At 40.1% G+C, this 19069-nt stretch overlaps 1 protein-coding gene across 2 annotated transcripts in view; it reads left to right on the top strand.

Annotated features, from left to right (window-relative positions):
* Nucleotides 1-17863, top strand: part of MOSPD1 (motile sperm domain containing 1) — a 43231-nt gene extending 25368 nt beyond the window's left edge. Inside the window, exons 2-6 of one of the 2 annotated variants that reach the window (XM_081115037.1) lie at nt 27-278; nt 388-463; nt 2226-2443; nt 14547-14708; nt 17794-17863. In XM_081115037.1, coding sequence (XP_080971163.1) covers nt 125-278; nt 388-463; nt 2226-2443; nt 14547-14708; nt 17794-17825 — 642 coding nt within the window. In that variant the 5' untranslated portion in view covers nt 27-124 and the 3' untranslated portion in view covers nt 17826-17863. Of the gene's footprint in view, nt 1-26; nt 279-387; nt 464-2225; nt 2444-14546; nt 15849-17793 lie in introns of those variants that run through there. The other variant, XM_081115036.1, reaches the window with a different exon arrangement.
* Nucleotides 17864-19069: the final 1206 nt, after the last annotated feature.

The following is a 19069-nucleotide window of genomic DNA, read 5'->3' as shown; positions in this document are numbered from 1 at the left end:
GTTTTCTTTCTCTCTTCTCTTTCTAGATTGCCAAAATGCTTTGGAATTTTTAACTGACTTTAAGGAAAGTCCAAAATAGATTTGAGACTGTGAAAAAAGCTGCAGCAAGGGGGATTCAGTGCCAATGCATCAACAAAAAAAACAGCAAGATTTAGTGGAAGGAAATCTTCCTGTTTTTGTGTTTCCCACGGAGCTAATATTTTATGCAGATGACCAGTCAACACATAAGCAAGTGTTGACTTTATATAACCCCTATGAGTTTGCCTTAAAGTTCAAAGGTGAGTCTCCTAGGTCTATTTGATGGATTAAACTAGTCCCTACTAATTTTTTACTTGTAGAAACTAATTTTTTAAAAACACTAATGGTCATTGTGACTTTTTCTTTCAGTTTTGTGTACTACTCCAAATAAGTATGTTGTCGTTGATGCTGCAGGTGCAGTAAAGCCTCAGTGTTGTGTGGATATGTAAGTCCCAATCACTTCCTGGTAACATGTTTTAAATGTGTTAATATTTATATGTTTAACTTGAAAAGGTTTTTTCTTGAAGCTATTCCCACATAGGCATTTATTATACTTTGAATTTTTGCTGAAAGTTTTAGTCTATCAAAATTCTTGGAGAGGTAGTAAAGGGTAAAGGGAGTCAAATATATGGTAATGGAAGAAAATTTGACTTTGGGTGATGCTCAGACAATGCAATATACAATTGAAGTATTATAGAATTATATACTTGAAACCTATATAATTTTATTAACCAGTGTCACACCAATAAGTTGAATTAGAAAGAAAAAATTCTTGTTAAGTTGCTAATAGATTCTAAATAGGTCAAAAAATACTTAATAATATTTAATTATAACTGATGTGTGTTAATATTTCTGTGAACATTTCCTCATTGTTGTGCTTTTAGTTATAATGGACATTTATGAAGGTAAAGTTCTAACTTATTCCTTTAAATTTCTCTAGCTATAATAAGAAATTTAACTTTCTTTGGAACATCTTGCTATTATAGTGAAATTTGGGAAACTAATAATACTACACTCTCAGAATAATGGTAATATAAGTTCATCCAAAATGATTCAGCTAATAAGCTTTAAAGTTAATCTATACAAACAGGAGGCAAGTGCATAACTACTCATCTATAAAAGGTTATCTGAGCTCTTCTAGATAATTTCTTCTTAGAGTGCCAGATAAATGACTGGTTGTTCAGGCTGTTCATACTTAATTTTCACTTTAGAACTGGTGATGACCAGATGGATCCATTGACCAGCCGTTAATTTAAGCCACCCAGTAAGCTGTATTTGTTTAAATTTTCTGGGAGAATGAGAAGCAGAAGTCTTTTCTTTTTAATAGACTTACAGCATTAAAATTATGTATCTTTAAGAATGTGTTTTTGCACACTTCTTTTGATTTTCATTCAATACAAAATAAGCAAGGACTATTCCAAAGAAATGTAGTTTCTAGCCAAATGAATGTGCTATCTTTACCTAATTGTTCTGTGTTCTCTATTAAGAACAAAGTAAAGAAAAAACAAAGTAAAATATATGGAACTTCAGATAACTCATAAAAATTGAAGTGCTTTATACTCTTTTCAGAGAGGTACAGAAGTGTATTGTTAGCCTTCTGTTGGATTGGTCAGACTGAATTACTCATGCAAATGCTTATTCTTACCTGCATTCATGGATTTCAGATTTTAAGTCTAGGGTGAGGTTTGTAAAATGTGTTAATATTTTTGAGCAATAAGTGGCAATAGAAAATTTATGACACTTTTGTGGAGGAAGAAACAATTTCATATATCTTATTTAGTAAATATTAATATATACAGATATCCAGAAAAAAGTCATTGCCAAAAGGAGTTTTCTTTGCCCATCATTTTTTTTTTAAAGCCCACAACCCAGGCATGTGCCCTCGACCTGAATTGAACCCGGTACCTTTCAGTTTGCAGGCCAATGTTCTATCCACTGAGCCAAACCGGCTAGAGCTGCCCATCATATTTTACTTTTATTCTCTGTTTTAGAGTATGTGCTTTCATCAAATATTTCAGCAGCACCCATTTCCTTTTGGGTTATACTGTGATTTTTTTTTTAAAGCATCATTAGCAAATCTCTGTATTTGAATATTTGGTTATAATCAGTTAATATTATTTTAATGTATGAAATCTCTTGCTGAATTCTGTTTGACAGCCACCCCCCTCAAAACCTAAACAGCATTTGTTATTTTTAAATGTTTTCAGTGTGATTCGTCATAAAGATGTTCGATCCTGTCACTATGGAGTAATGGACAAATTCCGTCTCCAAGTTTCTGAACAAAGCCAGAGGAAGGCTTTAGGAAGGAAAGAGGTTGTGGCCACTCTTCTCCCTTCTGCAAAAGAGCAACAAAAGGAAGAAGAGGAAAAAAGAATAAAGGAACCATTAAGTGATAGCTTATTTTTTGAGCAGTCATTTCAACCAGGTAATTTTGGGTGGTTTTTAAAGCTCTTTTGTGGTCTTACACATTTCTAACTTTAAAATAATTAGGGAGCTAAAAATAATTACTAGAAAAATAATCTGTTTCTTTAAAATTAATCAACTACTTTTGAAACAGAACCTAAAAATCAGGTACCTAAAATCGAGCCGAGGCCTAGAGCTGGACTTTCAGAGGAGAGGACTAAAGGATGCTGTAAGGAGAAGGCAAATGTTGCCATAACCTTTAAATCTATAAAACCTGAGAATGCAGGCACTGTACTTTATAATGCTATCACAATTTGGCAATTATATACTTTTGTTTCTGTGACTGTTCTATATCCTTTCTCATTTGATTAGTTCAAAGAAGGAGAGAGAGATTGTGTTTGGCAATAGTCCAAGCTTGGTGCACTGTTCATATTATTTTTGGAAAAAAAAGTCATTAAAGTTGAAGTTAATTAAACTAAGTAGATTATAATATCCCCTGTGAGCTATTGATTCAATCCCTCTCTATTCCTCATTTCCTTCCAGCTTAAATATATAGACATGTTATGATGTATTATTTCAACATTGACAGTATCCTCATCTTCAACTCTTTGGATATCTGTCCCTCTCCTTCTTAATTTCTCATTATCTCCCTCCAACCCTATTAAAAGAGGAGGTAGATAAATTTTCCATAGAAAAGCATGGGAACTTTTTGATAGTGATATATAAATGTGATAGCAGCTGCCCTTGAAATTGTCACATAAAGTCTAGTTGTCATTATATTAATTCATAGATTCCCTATCAGTCTGTTCATCTTAGCATGTTTATTTTGATAACACAGGGAATAATGCCTCTTTGATTTACTGTAGGCAAGGCTTCTGTCTGTGTAGGGAGTGCCCAGATTTTCTGGTGATAGCAAAACTAGGGACTGGGTAGTAGCTAGTTGATTGATTTCTTCTCAGCAACTGTTATTGACTGACAGGACCAGCTTTTCTTATTTTGAAGCTGACAGAGACCCTTTGGCAAATGCCACTTTGACCTCAGATTAATATTTATATATATACTAGGGGCCCGGTGCACGAAATTCGTGCACTGGGTGTGTGTGTGTGGGGGGGGGAGTGTCCCTCACCCCAGCCTGCCCCCTCTCACATACTGGGAGCCCTCAGGCGTTGACCCCCATCACCCTCCAATCGCAGGATCGGACCCTTCCCCAGGCCTGACGCCTCTGACAGAGGTGTCAGGCCTGGGCAGGGGACCCTCATTTCCCCCCATCACTGCTTCTGCCCCCAGCCCAGGCCTGATGCCTCTGGCCCAGGCATCAGGCCTGGGCAGGGGACCCCCAGACCCCTCTGATTGCTGGCTCTGCCCTTTGCCCAGGCCTGATGCCTTGGCCAGAGGTGTAGACCCCCATCACCCTCCGATCGCCTGATCGGCCCCTTGCCCAGGCCTGACACCTCTGCCAGAGGTGTCAGGCTTGGACAGGGGACCCCCATGTCCTCCCGATCACTGGCTCTGGCCCCCGCCCAGGCCTGAGGCCTCTGGCCCAGGAATCATGCCTGGGCAGGGGACCCCCATCTCCCTCTGATCACTTGCTCCACCCCCCACCCAAGCCTGACGCCTCTGACCCAGGCTTCAGGCCTGGGCAAGGGGACCATCATATCCCCCCAATCCCCGGCTCAGCCCCCCGCCCAGGCCTGATGCCTCGGCCAGAGGAGTTGACCCTCATCACCCTCCGATCACCAGTCACCGGATCGGTCCCTTGACCAGGCCTGAGGCCTCCGGCAGAGGTGTCAGGCCTGGGCAGGGGACCCCCAGCTCCCCGCGGTTGCAGGCTCCACCCCTGCCCAGGGCTAATGCCTCTGGCTGAGGCGTCCGGCTCGGGCAGCGGGGACCCGCAGCTGCAGCGGCCCCGCGATTGTGGGCTCCGCTTTAGGCCCAGGCAAGGGACCCCTAGCTCCCGGGACTGCCAGCTTTGACCGTGTCCAGCTCCCATCGCTGGCTCCACCCCTACTTCCTGCTATCACTGGCCAGAGCGGCAAAGGTGCCTGATTCTCCGATCATGGCTGGGGGGCAGGGCAAAGGCAGCCCCAGGGCCGCCTTTGCCCTGCCCCCCAGCTCTTAGCTCCCCCCTGGGTTTCAGATCACTGTCAGTGGCAGGGGGCTTCTTCCTGCTTTCCCTTTCGCCTCCCTGCATTGTGCCTACATATGCAAATTAGCCGCCATCTTGTTGGCAGTTAACTGCCAATCTTAGTTGGCAGTTAATTTGCATATAGCCCTGATTAGCCAATGAAAAGGGTATTGTCGTACACCAATTACCATTTTTCTCTTTTATTAGTGTAGATATATATATATTTTTTTTACCAAAACGCTTTTATTTACACACGAGTCACCACGGACGACGCGGACCCTACCTGCTGAGTGCACCTGCGCAAGGAGCACACCTCTCCCAGGGTAAACGGAGGCAGCAGGTGGGGCCTGGGCAGGGGCACCCTCTGCCTGGGGTCCCAGTACAGTGGCCTGTCCACTGTTAAACACGCAGGAGTCCTCAGAGGGCCAGGCTGACCAGCAACGCTGCTAACCTGTGCCCCACGCCAGCTGCCCGGGCCCATGGCAAGCAGGGGGCTCCCCTCACTGTGCCCGCAGGCCCCACAGTGCACACCCGCGCGAGGTAGAGCTCACAGCCCGAACCGTCCGTGCCCACGCACACGACTGTCGGGTCAGGGTGGGCTGAGGCGTGGAGGAGGCACCTGTCCAGGGGACCACCCTGGGCATCAGCTCAGCCACCATATGCCCAATATTAATATTAAGTCAACTCATAAATATTTATGATATTCAAGATTCCCCTTTCACAATGCCTTCTCTAGAACAAGAAAGGCCATAAAATGAATATTTGTTTTTTTATGTTAAATTCATAATTTAAATCAACTGCCACTATATTTTGAATTTAATTTTAAAATGTCTGCTGCTTGTGTCTATAGATGCTTATGGCATACAAATGGTTAAAAAAGTGATCATTGGAGCTCATTTGTAATTAATAGACCAGTTTACTAGCCAAGAATAAGAGTTAAAAGTTTAGTTATATTTTATCCTCTTTTATTTTTATTTTTAAATATATTTTTTATTGATTTCAGAGAGGAAGGGAGAGGGAGAGAGAGATAGAAACATCAATAATGAGAGAGAATCCTTTTTTTTTTTAGCAATTTTTATTTTATTTTATTTTTATTTTTTTAATTAAATCTTTATTGTTCAGATTATTACATTTGTTCCTCTTTTTTCCCCCATAACTCCCCTCCTCCCAGTTCCCGCCCCACCCTCCGCCCTCACTCCCCACCCTCTGTCCTCATCCATAGGTGCACGATTTTTGTCCAGTCTCCTCCCGCACCCCCCACACCCCCCTCCCCCCAAGAATAGTCAGTCCATTCCCTTTCTATGTCCCTGATTCTATTATAATCACCAGTTCATTCTGTACATCAGATTATTTATTCACTTGATTCTTAGATTCACTTGTTGATAGATGCATGTTTGTTGTTCATAATTTGTATCCTTACCTTTTTCTTCTTCTTCCTCTTCTTAAAGAATACCTTTCAGCATTTCATGTAATACTGGTTTGGTGGTGATGAACTCCTTTAGCTTTTCCTTATCTGTGAAGCTCTTTATCTGACCTTCAGTTCTGAATGATAGCTTTGCTGGATAAAGTAATCTTGGTTGTAGGTTCTTGGTATTCATCACTTTGAATATTTCTTGCCACTCCCTTCTGGCCTACAAAGTTTCTGTTGAGAAATCAGCTGACAGTCGTATGGGTATTCCCTTGTAGGTAACTGAGCTTCTTTCTCTTGCTGCTTTTAAGATTCTCTCTTTGTCTTTTGCTCTTGGCATTTTAATTATGATGTGTCTTGGTGTGGTCCTCTTTGGATTCCTTTTGTTTGGGGTTATCTGCACTTCCTGGACCTGTAAGTCTATTTCTTTCACCAGGTGGGGGAAGTTTTCTGTCATTATTTCTTCAAATAGGTTTTCAATATCTTGCTCTCTCTCATCTTCTGGCACCCCTATAATTCTGATGTTGGTACGCTTGAAACTGTCCCAGAGGCTCCTTACACTATCTTCGTATTTTCGTATTTTTTTTTCATTTTGCTTTTCTGGTTGGGTGTTTTTTGCTTCTTCGCATTTCAAATCTTTGCCTTGATTCTTGCGCTCCTCTGGTGTGCTGTTGGGAGTCTGTATAGTATTCGTTATTTCAGTCAGTGTATGCTTAATTTCTAGTTGGTTCTTTATCATAACATCGAGGGTATCATTAGTTTTCTTGAGGATCTCACTACATTTATCGGCGGCTTCTAGACAGTTCTTAAGAGACCTTAAAAGTGTGATTCTGAACTCAATATCCTCCATTGACAGTTTTGTCCTGTTTCTTTGTCTACGCATTTTTTATGCTTTCTTGGTGCACCCCCTAGTGGTCTTTGTGCGCAGTCTTGTTGTAGTTAAGCCGTGATTGTTGTCGGCAATACCGGGGGTGATTTGACCTCCAGGCTAACTGGCTATGAGAGTCCGCCGTGTCTGCAGTGGGAGAGCTTCTGTGCTGGATCTCTAGGGCGGTGCTAAGCTAGCGTTTGCCTGAGGCTATCCGGCAAATGGCTCTGCGCAGGGCTTGGGCGGGGGCAGGTCCCCGGGGATCTACAGGGCAGGCTGGAGCAAGCAGTTATGGCTGCTCTCAGTTCCGTCCCTAGGGGCTCTGCCTCACAGAGTCCCAGCAACCGCTGGAAACCTCGGAGAGAAAGCTGCCTTCGAGTTCCTACCGAAGCCAGACAGTCCCGCTTCTCCCGTTTGAGTCTGGGTCCCTAGAGACTTGCCCGGATCTGGAGCTCAGAGTCTGAAACTCCCTCCCGATTGAAAACAACAACTGCGCCCTCCGCCGCCAGCCCGCTCCGCTCGCACTCCGCACCTCAGTATTTCACTTCAGCAGTGTGCCTCCTCTGAATCTGGGTGTGATATTCTCTTTCCTCCTCGTTGTAGAATTTCCACTCAGCCAGCCTTCCTGTGGTTCTGGATGATGTCCGTTAGGTCGTTTAGTTGTTTTTTGAAGTGGTTGTTCGAGGCAGCAATCTCCGGCGTTAACCTATGCTGCCATCTTGCTTTCCTCCTCCAATAATGTGAGAGAATCCTTGATCAGCTGCCTCCTGCATGCCCCCTAATGGGGATTGAGCCCACAACCTGGGTATGTGCTCTTGACCGGAATCGAACCTGGGACCCTTCAGTTCGCAGGCTGATGCTCTATCAACTGAGCCAAACCAGCTAGGGCTATCCTCTTTTATTTTTTATTTTTATTTTTTAAATTAAATCTTTATTGTTCAGATTATTACAGTTGTTCCTCTTTTTCCCCCCATAACTCCCCTCCACCCAGTTCCCACCCCACCCTCTGCCGTTACCCCCCCCCCCACTGTCCTCATCCATAGGAGTACGATTTTTGTCCAGTCTCTTCCCACTCCCCCCACACCTCTTTCCCCCCAAGAATTGTCAGTCCATTCCCTTTCTAGGCCCCTGATTCTATTATATTCACTAGTTTATTGTGTTCATCAGATTTTTTATTCACGTGATTTTTAGATTCACTTGCTAGATGTGTATTTGTTGTTCATAATTTGTATCTTTACCTTTTTCTTCCTCTTCCTCTTCCTCTTCTTAAAGGATACCTTTCAGCATTTCATATAATCCTGGTTTGGTGGTGATGAACTCCTTTAGCTTTTTCTTATCTGTTAAGCTCTTTATCTGACCTTCAATTCTGAATGATAGCTTTGCTGGGTAAAGTAATCTTGGTTGTAGGTTCTGGGCATTCATCACTTTGAATATGTCTTGCCACTCCCTTCTGGCCTGCATAGTTTCTGTTGAGAAATCAGCTGACAGTCGTATGGGTATTCCCTTGTAGGTAACTGACTGTTTTTCTCTTGCTGCTTTTAAGATTCTCTCTTTGTCTTTTGCTCTTGGCATTTTAATTATGATGTGTCTTGGTGTGGTCCTCTTTGGATTCCTTTTGTTTGGAGTTCTCTGCACTTCCTGGACTTGTAAGTCTATTTCTTTCACCAGGTAGGGGAAGTTTTCTGTATTATTTCTTCAAATAGGTTTTTAATATCTTGCTCTCTCTCTTCTTCTGGCACCCCTATAATTCAGATGTTGGTTCGCCTGAAGTTGTCCCAGAGGCTCCTTACACTATCTTCATATTTTTGGATTCTTTTTTTTTTTGCTTTTCTGGTTGGGTGTTTTTTACTTCTTCGTATTTCAAATCTTTGACTTGATTCTTGCAATCCTCTAGTCTGCTGTTGGATCTATGTATAATATTCTTTATTTCAGTCAGTGTATGCTTAATTTCCAGTTGGTCCTTTTTATATCCTCAAGGCTCTCATTAGATTTATGGAGTGTCTCACTAAATTTATTGGCAGTTTCTAGAAAATTCTTGAAAAACCTTATAAGTGTGGTTTTGAACTCTATATCCAGTAATTTGCTTTCCTCCATTTCTGTCATTTGTGACCTGTTTCTTTGTCTCCGCATTTTTTATGCTTCCCTGTGTTGATAGGGTGGCTCTCTGTGCTAGGTGTCCTATGGGGCCCAGTGGCACAGCCTCCCTCATTACCTGAGGTGGACACTCTTGGTGCATCCCTTTGTGGGCTGTGTGCACAGTCTTGTTATATTTAAGCCTTGATTGTAGTTGGTATCACTGGGAGGAATTTACCAACAGGCCAATTGGCTGTGAGAATCAGCTGTGTCTATGGTGGGAGAACTTCTGTGCTGGAGATACCCTTATGGGGCAAGACTTGCTTCAGTGGGGCTTTGGTGCTCACTGAGTCTGCCCCCTGAGTGTGTCCTTTATGGATCTGAGGAGTTGTTATCTGGATGGCCCCACTCTGACCACTGGGTACACTGGCTCTTGGATTTCTAAGGAGGTGCTAATTTAGCCTCTGCCTGAGGCTACCCAGCGGGAACTAGGGAGAGATCTGCAGATTCCTCTTCTTTGTTTGGGATTTGGAGGTGCCCGAATGAGGCCTAGCTCTGCACTTTACTTCCGCACCTCATCTGAGTCTCAGTGTGCTTTTCTCTTTCCTTCTAGTTGTAGAATTTCCACTCCGCCAGCCTTCCTGTGGTTCTGGATGATGTCCGTTTTATCTTTTAGTTGTATTTTTGAAGTGCGTGTGCGAGGCAGCAATTTCAGTTGTTTACCTATGCCGCCATCTTGGTTTCTCTATCCTCTTTTATTTTTAAGTGTATGAAAATTTAGGTGAAAAATTATACTGAAAGGCTAAATAATTATAATGTGTATTAATTGAGCATTTTATTCTTACTTTATTTTTATAATGAATCTTTGGTATCTGAAATATAGTATTCTTCTAATTGTGAAATTGGAGTAGGTAAATAAATAAAATTAGGTGATACTGGAATAACATGTGATCTCTGTTTTGAAAAAAAAAAATCCATGTCAGAAAGCTCAGTGAAAGCAGGCCTCTTATTTGTCTGGTGTACCATTATGTTCTCGGCACAGAGTACAATTGTCCTTTGGTACCCGAGGATGACTGGCTCCAGAACCGCCCCCCCCCCCAATACTAAAATCAGCAGTTGCTCAAGTGTCTTATTCGGCCCTTTGTATCCATGGGTTCCGTATCCTCCAACTGCAAATCAATGGTTTGTTGAATCTGTGGCTGGCTATAGCTTCACTGAACTTCTTATTTGGTAGGGTCTGTTGGGTTGGCTTTCTTTGTCTTATAAGGTTTCCACTGCTATGGACACTCTAGAGCAAGGGTGATATGTTTCTAATGTTTCTAATATGGAATTGAATAAAGTTTTCTTCTTTAATAGAGTGCAATGGTGATCGATTTAGTCTGTATTGACAAAGTGATATTTTAAACTTCTGTTTATTTTTTTATTACAGTCATGTGTCAATCACTGGGATACATTCTGAGAAATGTGTCATTAGACAGTTTTTAAAAAATATATTTTATTGATTTTTTACAGAGAGGAAGGGAGAGGGATAGAGAGTTAGAAATATCGATGAGAGAGAAACATCGATCAGCTGCCTCCTGCACACCCCCCACTGGGGATGTGCCCGCAACCAAGGTACATGCCCGTGACCAGAATCGAACCCAGGACCCTTCAGTCCGCAGGCTGACGCTCTATCCACTGAGCCAAACCAGTCAGGGCTCATTAGACAGTTTTGTTATTCAAACATCATAGAGTGCACTTACACAAACCTACATAGTATAGTCTACTACACACCTAGGCTATAAGGTATAACCTATTGCTTCTAGGCTACAAACCTGTGTAGCATGTTAATGCCCAAAACAACACAAGATTAAATCAAGCACAAGAGAGAATGATACAATCAAGAGACATGGAAAACATAAGACCTGTGAGGCTGCTGTTTCCTGCATAACATGGCATACTGTTTTACAGCAAACTTTAGAAGCAGAAAGAGTATACTATAAAATAATGATAAAAAAGTATATGTAATATAGTAAATACAGAAGCCAGTAACATCATCTTTTATTATCATTATCAATAATTATGTGCTGTACATAATTATATGTGCTGTACTTTTATACAAATGGTAGCTCAGTAGGTTTGTTTATACCAGTAGCACCAAAAACATGCGAGTAATGTGTTATGCTATGACACTGTGATGGCTACAACATCACTAGGTGATAAGAATTTTTCAGTTCCATTATAATCTTATGGAACTACAGTTGTATATGCAGTCTGTAGTTGACCAAAACATCAGATTTGGCACACAACTATAGTGAATTATGTGTAGTTTCCAGTATGTAAGATTCTCAGGTTTATCATTAAGTTTCTCTGAACTAAAATTTTTTATATATTTCATTGATTTCAGAGAGGAAGGGTGAGGGAGAGAGAGATAGAAACATCAATGATGAGAGAGAATCATTGATCGACTGCCTCCTGCATGCCTCAAACTGGAGATTGAGCCCACAGCCCAGGCATGTGCCCTTGACGGGAATCAAACCTGGGACCCTTCAGTCTGCATGTCAATGCTCTATCCACTGAGGCAAACTGGCGAGGACTGAACTAAAATTTTGAAACAAATTGAGATTGTTTCTGGAGAGGTTTTGAAGTGGTATTATTTTTTCATGTCTTTAGCTTTGAAAGTGTTTATTAGATATGTTATCAATACAACAATGTTGTGAGGCTCTGAGCTAGCTGGAAAATGGTCAAAGGCTATGATTATGAAAGATTTGGATTTTTAAATGTATTGTAAAGCAGTAAAAATGAGATTTGTTTCCCAAGTTTATTGTATAAAAAACATATGGCACTAAATTTTAAAAAGGAAGCAACCCTTATAATACCATACACTTAACAAATATGCTGATATAAATGTTCCATGTTACTCTCTAGGACTTGTGTATGCACATAAATATAATCTTGTATATATTCATTTAGTAGAAATTTAACTAAGGGGAACCCACAAAGCATACTTTTACATAATACTACAGCCCAGGTTATTAAAAAGATGAAGCTGAATCATAGTGGGTTTGTCATAATTACATTACTAATGAACTATGTCTTTGCAATGTTTGAGTCAGTGTCCTCTGGCTTAAGAAAATTAGGGTCCTTATTATTATTTATAATAATAAATGGTTGAAAAGGATATAGCCCTGGCTGGTTTGGCTCAATGGATGGAGTGTCAGCCTGCAGACTGAAGGGTCCTGGGTTCGATTCCGGTCAAGGGCACATGCCCAGGTTGCGGGCTTGATCCCCAGCGGGGGACGTACAGGAGGCAGCCACTCGATGATTCTCTCTCATCATTGATGTTTCTATCTCTCTCCCCCCTCCCTTTCTCTCTGAAATCAATAAAAATATATTAAAAAAGAAAAGGATATAAATGTCTATCAGTTGGGGATTGATTAAATTATAAATGTTTGTGAGATGGGATGTCAGGCAGGTATATATAAATTTCTAATAGAATGATAGATGGTTGTATATTAACATGGAAAGAGGTTCAAATATATTCCTAAAGGTTCAAATATATTCTGAAGTGAGAAAAAACAGGTATAGAACAGTATATTATAGTATATTATAATATTATAACAGTGTGTTATAGTCTCATTTATGTAAAAAATTATTTTACATGTTTATATGGGCATTAATAAAATCCAAAAGGATCTGTAGCAAGCTTTACATAGTGTTATTTCCAGGAAGATGAGATTACATAGGAATTTTATGATTTCTGTATCTCTATAAAATTTTTACAACAATCATAAAAAGAACGATTTCCTGCCCAGGTGGAGTGGCTCAGTTGATTAAGCATCATCCTGTGCACCAAAAGGTTGCCAGTTTGATTCCCGGTTGGGGCACATACCTGGGTTGCGGGTTCCATCCCCAATGGGGCACTTAGGGAAGGCAACTGATCTCTCTCTCTCTCTCTCTCTCTCTCTCTCTCTCTCGGTGAGGATTTTTTAAAAAAAGAGCTATTTCCATTTTGAAAAACTTCAACCATTTATGCAAATATTTTTTTAAATTTCTCTAAATACTAAAAATTACTTAAAATTATCTCGATTATAGGTTTGCAGTGAGCAGTGTAATTGTCAGTGTTTTCCTTGGAAACAAATCTTTGCAACAAATATAAATGTAAAGGTACTTCATTTATTAACGAAAAAAAGACTTGTTTTGAGGTATTTACCCCATCAAATATCCCCCTCTTTATCCCCCTATTCCCCCATCATTCGATTCCTGTCCCGCTCCAGGCTCTAGGCCTTCACTACCCTTATGTCTATGTTCATGGGCAAGTTTTTAGGTATTAATGCTATTGTTTCACCTCAAACAATAATCACTATAAAATTTGAATTTGTTTTTGTTTACCTGGTTTTGGCGATGCTCCATGAAACTTTGCACAAAAGCTAAAGTATTAATAATTTAGAAAAGCAGCATTTAATAATAAAATGAGCAGGATTATTTCATTAATGAAAGACAAAGATTATGTTGTTGTTGACTATTCCTTTTAATGAAAGGAAGGGTAGTGGGAAAAGCCAAATAACAGAAAATTCTCTTAATGGGTTTCTTAAAAATATAGGTATGGATATTGTACACATACACCAGAACTGTAGAATAGTAAGGCCGATAATAAATGCTTTATAAATTTTATTTTGTTGTGGTAAGAATACTTAACATGAGATCTACCCTGTTCACAAATATTTCAGTCTACAAAACACTATTGTTGACTATAGGTACAATGTTGTACAGCAGATCTCTAGTCCATACTCATATTACATAATTGACACTTTATGTCCTCTGATTAGTAACTCCCATCTCAAACACCCCCAACCCCTAGCGACCACCATTCTATCTGCTTCTATGACTTTGACTATTTTAGACACTTCATATAAGTGGAATTTTTTATGTATAAGTGGAATTTTGCAGTATTTGTCCTGTGACTGGTTTGTTTCACTTAGCATAATATTTGCCAAATATTGTTTCTGCTGCTTTCTTCTTTGCTGTAAATGGGAGTAGAGCAGAGGGCAAGAGTTTTCATAAGTAGCTTTAAAACACTCAAATAGTGCCTTTTTGCTGCCTTAACATTTTCAAAATTAGTTGCAGGATGCTGTGGTTATTAGGACCAAATGTCTGGAGACCTACCTACGATAGTTCTAGAAGGTAGTGGAGCTCTAGTGCAGTGTGTTTCAGAAAGAAGTTCACATAAGCAATCCATTAGGGTACAGGAAGAAAACATCAGAATGTCAATGTCTATTTTTAGCTCATTATTTAAAAATTTTATGTGTATGGTTTATGTTAAGTATAATAGGACAGTATTTGTGCATATAATTTATAAACATACACAGCTGATACATGCTTGAACGCGTTCTACTGATTACAGTGAGGAGAGTGTGCGGAAGGATGGTAGCCTTTCAATAGGAACTCACTACCTCACAATGCTGTTACAACATTCCACCCTATGACTCAGAGAAGTATGGGCTTCCAGATAAGTTCAGCAGATAGGTCCCTATGGAATGGGAGTGATGGGGAAAGAGTCAGAGAATTTAGGCAAAACCAGAATCCTGGTGAATGGTGGACAGTATATGTGAACAAACTTTTGTCTAAGTTGTTTATAGAAGCAAGCTCAAGGATTTTTGTCTTTTATACAGAAAACAGAACTGTCTCCTCAGGACCTAGTTTACTAACTGTCTTCCTGGCAGTGGTGTGCATTGCAGCTCTGATGCTTCCTACACTGGGGGATGTGGAATCGCTGGTGCCTCTCTACCTCCACTTAAGTGTGAATCAAAAATTAGTGGCTGCTTACATCTTAGGTAAGTGTTTTAAAGATTTGGGGCATATGTGTAGGCATTATGTATGGCTTGGAGGTGGTAGTGATGGTCTTATGTATATTGGATGACGGTGGTGGTGTTGGTTTGATTTTTTTTTTAGCAAAACATAAAAGATTGCTTTAAAAACATGTTGAGGCCAAGTACATTTTAAGATTTAATTTTTTGGCTCACATTTAGTTTTTTTTAGCTTATTTATTTAGTACCTGATACTGTATTTATTTGATTATTTTATTTTTACTGAGTTACAATGGTATAAAACATGTGTAAAATGCATATATTCCATGATACAGCTTTTCTACTTCTAGGACTTGATCCTACGGAACACTTAGACAAAGTATACACAATGATAGAGATGAACAATGCAACCTTGTTTAATATTGTGAACTTTTCTCTTTATTTTTATTGATTTCAGAGAGGAAGGGAGAGGGAGAGAGAGATAGAAACATCAATGATGAGAGAGAATCATTGATTGGCTGCTTCCTGTATGCCCCCCAATAGGGATTGAGCCCACAACTTAGGCATGTGCCCTGACCAGAAATCCAACTGTGACCTCCTGGTTCATAGATTGATGCTCAACCACTGAGCCCTGCAGGCTGGGCAATGAACCTTTCTCTTTAAAACAGTTCCCCTTTTTCCTGTTAAGTCATTCTTTCACTCATCCTGATTTGAAAATTTGTAATTAGTTCAACGGAACATTTATTCAGTACCTGTCTAATGTGTGAAGGATTAAGATTCTGTCTCTCATCTCTTCTGAGATGCCAACCCTTTTCAGTATTCCTTGGTACACTCTCATTTAAAAAAAAAATATTTTTATTGCATTTTACAGAGAGAGGAAGGAAGAGGGATAGAGAGATAGACACATTAATGAGAGAGGAAGTCATTGATTTGTTGCCTCCTGCACGGCCCCCACTGGGGATCAAGCCCACAACCTGGGCATGTCCCCTGACTGGGAATTGAACTGGTGACTTCTTGGTTCCTGAGTTGATGCTCAGTCTCTGAGCCACACTAGCTGGGCTGGTGCCTTCTCTTTCTAATTTAAAAATTGTTTTCTAAATTGTCTCCCTATCTTCTGACTGTGCCCCTTCCTATTTCTGCCTTTTCCCATTATTCACCCCCCCCCCCAAAAAAAAAACCCCACATCTATTATATTGCTGTCACATTGCTTTCCATTCTGTTTTGGTTTCACTACCACCACTCCCTGCTCAAAAACCTTCGATGTTTCCCCATAGTCCAGGAGTAGGGAACCTTTTTACTGCCAAAGGACATTTGTATATTTATAACATCACTAGAGGCCCGGTGCATGAAATTTGTGCACTCAGGGGATCCCTCAGCCCAGATTGCAAGAGGGCACAGGCGAGGTCAAGGGACCCCACAGGAGCACAGTCGGGGCCAGGGAGGGACATGGGAGGTTGACCAGCCTGGGAGGGGCCACGGGAGGGCTATAGGGTGTGTCCAGCCCATTTCACTCAGTCCCGATTGGCTGGACCCTAGCAGCAAGATAACCTACCGGGCAGAGCGTCTGCCCCCTGGTGGTCAGTGCACATCATAGTGACTGGTCAACTGATTGTCCGCCCCCTGGTGGTCAGTGCACATCATAGGGAGCAGTTGAATGGCCTTAGCATATCATTAGCAATTACACTTTGATTGGTTGAATGCCTACCAGACAACTGGACATTTAGCATATTAGGCTTTTATTATAGGACTAGAGGCCCGATGCAAGAAATTTGTGCAAGAGTAGGCCTTCCTTCCCCCGGCTGCTGACACCAGCTTCCCTCTGGCACCCGGGACCTGGGCTTCCTTCACAGCCCTGAAGGTCGTTTGGAAGGATGTCCAGTCTAATTAGCATATTACACTTTTATTATTATAGATTCTTGGGCCATACAAAAGTATCAACTTAAAAATTAGCCTGTTGCCAAAACCAGTTTGGTTCAGTGGATAGAGCGTCCGCCTGTGGACTGAAAGGTCCCAGGTTCGATTCCGGTCAAGTGCATGTACCTTGGTTGTAGGCATATCCCCAGTAGGAGATGTGCAGGAGGCAGCTGATCGATGTTTCTCTCTCATCGATGTTTCTAACTCTCTATCTTTCTCCCTTCCTCTCTGTAAAAAATCAATAAAATAAATTTTATATATATATATATATATATATATATATATATATATATATATAAATTGGCCTGTTGTATTTGGTCAGACATTTAATTAAGTAACCCTAATGCCTTGGCAGGGCCAGACCAAATGATTTCAAGGGCCTTACATGGTCCACTGGCTGGATGTTCCCCACCCCTGCCATAGTCTATAAAATGAAGTATAAATCTATAGTTTGGCATTTAAGATGTTCCTTACACTGTCTGAGATCTCTCTGAGCTACTCATAAATCCTTAATTAGAGTGGTTAGGTTATTTATTGATCCCCAGAAAGCTCATCGAGAGTCCCAGTCTTATCTCCATGCCCTTGCCCTTACCCTTCCCTCACCTGAATGCCTGCCCATTTCATTGTTCTGTATCTTTTCTGATCATCTTCTAGGTTTATTTCAGCTTTACATTTTGGGGTATGTTTTCTGACTGCCCCAGTCCCATGTGATTATTCTCCTTCTCTGTACTTCATTTCACATTTGTGGTTTTGAACCACTCTTTTAGGACTGAACATTTTATTAAATTTTTATGGTTTTATGTATGATATCTCTTCAGGAGTACCATGCTTCTGTCTCTTTGTGGCCCACAAAGTTATTTTCTTTTTTTGGATGAAGTCAACTGGCTTTACTGACACTTTAATGGCACATTTGCTATTATTATATAGCTGAAGTGATTGGATAAAGTGGGAGGTATATTTGATGGTTAAAACATTAGCTGTGCTCAGACATTAAATATATCCAGTGACTGCCCTTTGCTATAAATTGGATTTCTTCTGTATGATATCAACTAAATTCAAATTGACTTCAAGCTCTGGGTAGAGTACCTGCCTATGTGCTGTATTTTATTTGCTCATTGAGGGCTAAACAATTGCTTATTGAATGGAAAATTTTGTAAAATGCATGTCTTTAACTGTTCTTCATTTTCTTTTCTTTCAGGTCTTATCACAATGGCTATATTTAGAACATGAGCAAGGAATTCAATTGACTTCTGAAGTAAATTTATCTTGAAAATATGAATGTGGACTGCCTTTTATCTCTATTTCACTCCATTAATATGCTATAAACTATTGAATGATTTACAGTGATTATAAATATATAATATATATTTTAAATTACTTTATAATTTTATTCAAAGGACTCCAGCACATTATGTTATTAAAAAACAAAACAAAAAACAAAAACCAACAACACACCAGGATGCTTCTGAGTGACACCGAGGAAATTCTTTGAAGAAATTCTTTTTATATCTAAACCTATTGTGCAAAAGACTTTTAATTAAAACATTTGTTATTTTCTCATTTTTTTTCTAATTCATTTTAAATTTACTTTAATTGTTAGGCTCATGTGTCCTTCAAAGTTAGTTAAAGGCCTAAAACAGCAAACTGACTAGCCTAAAAATAAAATTACATTTATTTCCTTGCTACGAACATCAACATTACTATGTAAATTATACATAGTATAATTTGTCTTCTATTATAAACAGTTGCCATGGTGTTTCTGAAATAAGAGTTTTACAATTAATGTGTTGAGGGTTTTTTATAAAGCACAAAGTATTGAGGAATCATGCTTATTCTAGGGCTCACAGAAGACAGGACATATTTAATTCATCTTCTGAATTACAGAATAGGTTGTGGTCCAGACACCAAACATGTGGGGTTATTTTAAACCTCATAAAAGTAGGCTGACCTCTCTTATTTGGTCTAAGAAATCTAAAGGAAGGTAGGCATGTGTTTAGTTAGTGGTTCACCTTGGCTTTACCTTTGGATCACGGGTCCTCAAACTACGGCCCGCGGGCCAAATGCAAATACAAATACTGTATTTGTTCTCGTTTTGTTTTTTTACTTCAAAATAAGATATGTGCAGTGTGCATAGGAATTTGTTCATAGTTTTTTTTAAAACTATAGTCCGGCCCTCCAACGGTCTGAGGGCCAGTGAACTGGCCCCCTGTTTAAAAAGTTTGAGGACCCCTGCTTTGGATAATGCTTTATGTTAATAGGAGGAAAAATCTTTTTCTCCCCAGCCTCTTGCCTGACTGTAGGAGACTAGGCCAGTTGGGATTACCAGATACCGGATGGTTTATGTGGAGATGATTTTTCACCTTTAAACTCTAAGCCAAGTATAGAAAATCCTTGAAATCTGTGTCTATTTTATATCAGTCACTGAGACATTTTTAAGTTTATATTTATTATTAAAACAACTTTATGAAAAAGTC

Source organism: Myotis nattereri (genome assembly GCF_964212035.1).
Source record: "Myotis nattereri genome assembly, chromosome: X".
Taxonomy (NCBI): domain Eukaryota; kingdom Metazoa; phylum Chordata; class Mammalia; order Chiroptera; family Vespertilionidae; genus Myotis; species Myotis nattereri.
The sequence above is the reverse complement of the archived record's forward strand: the minus strand, read 5'-3'. Positions and strand labels throughout refer to the sequence as shown.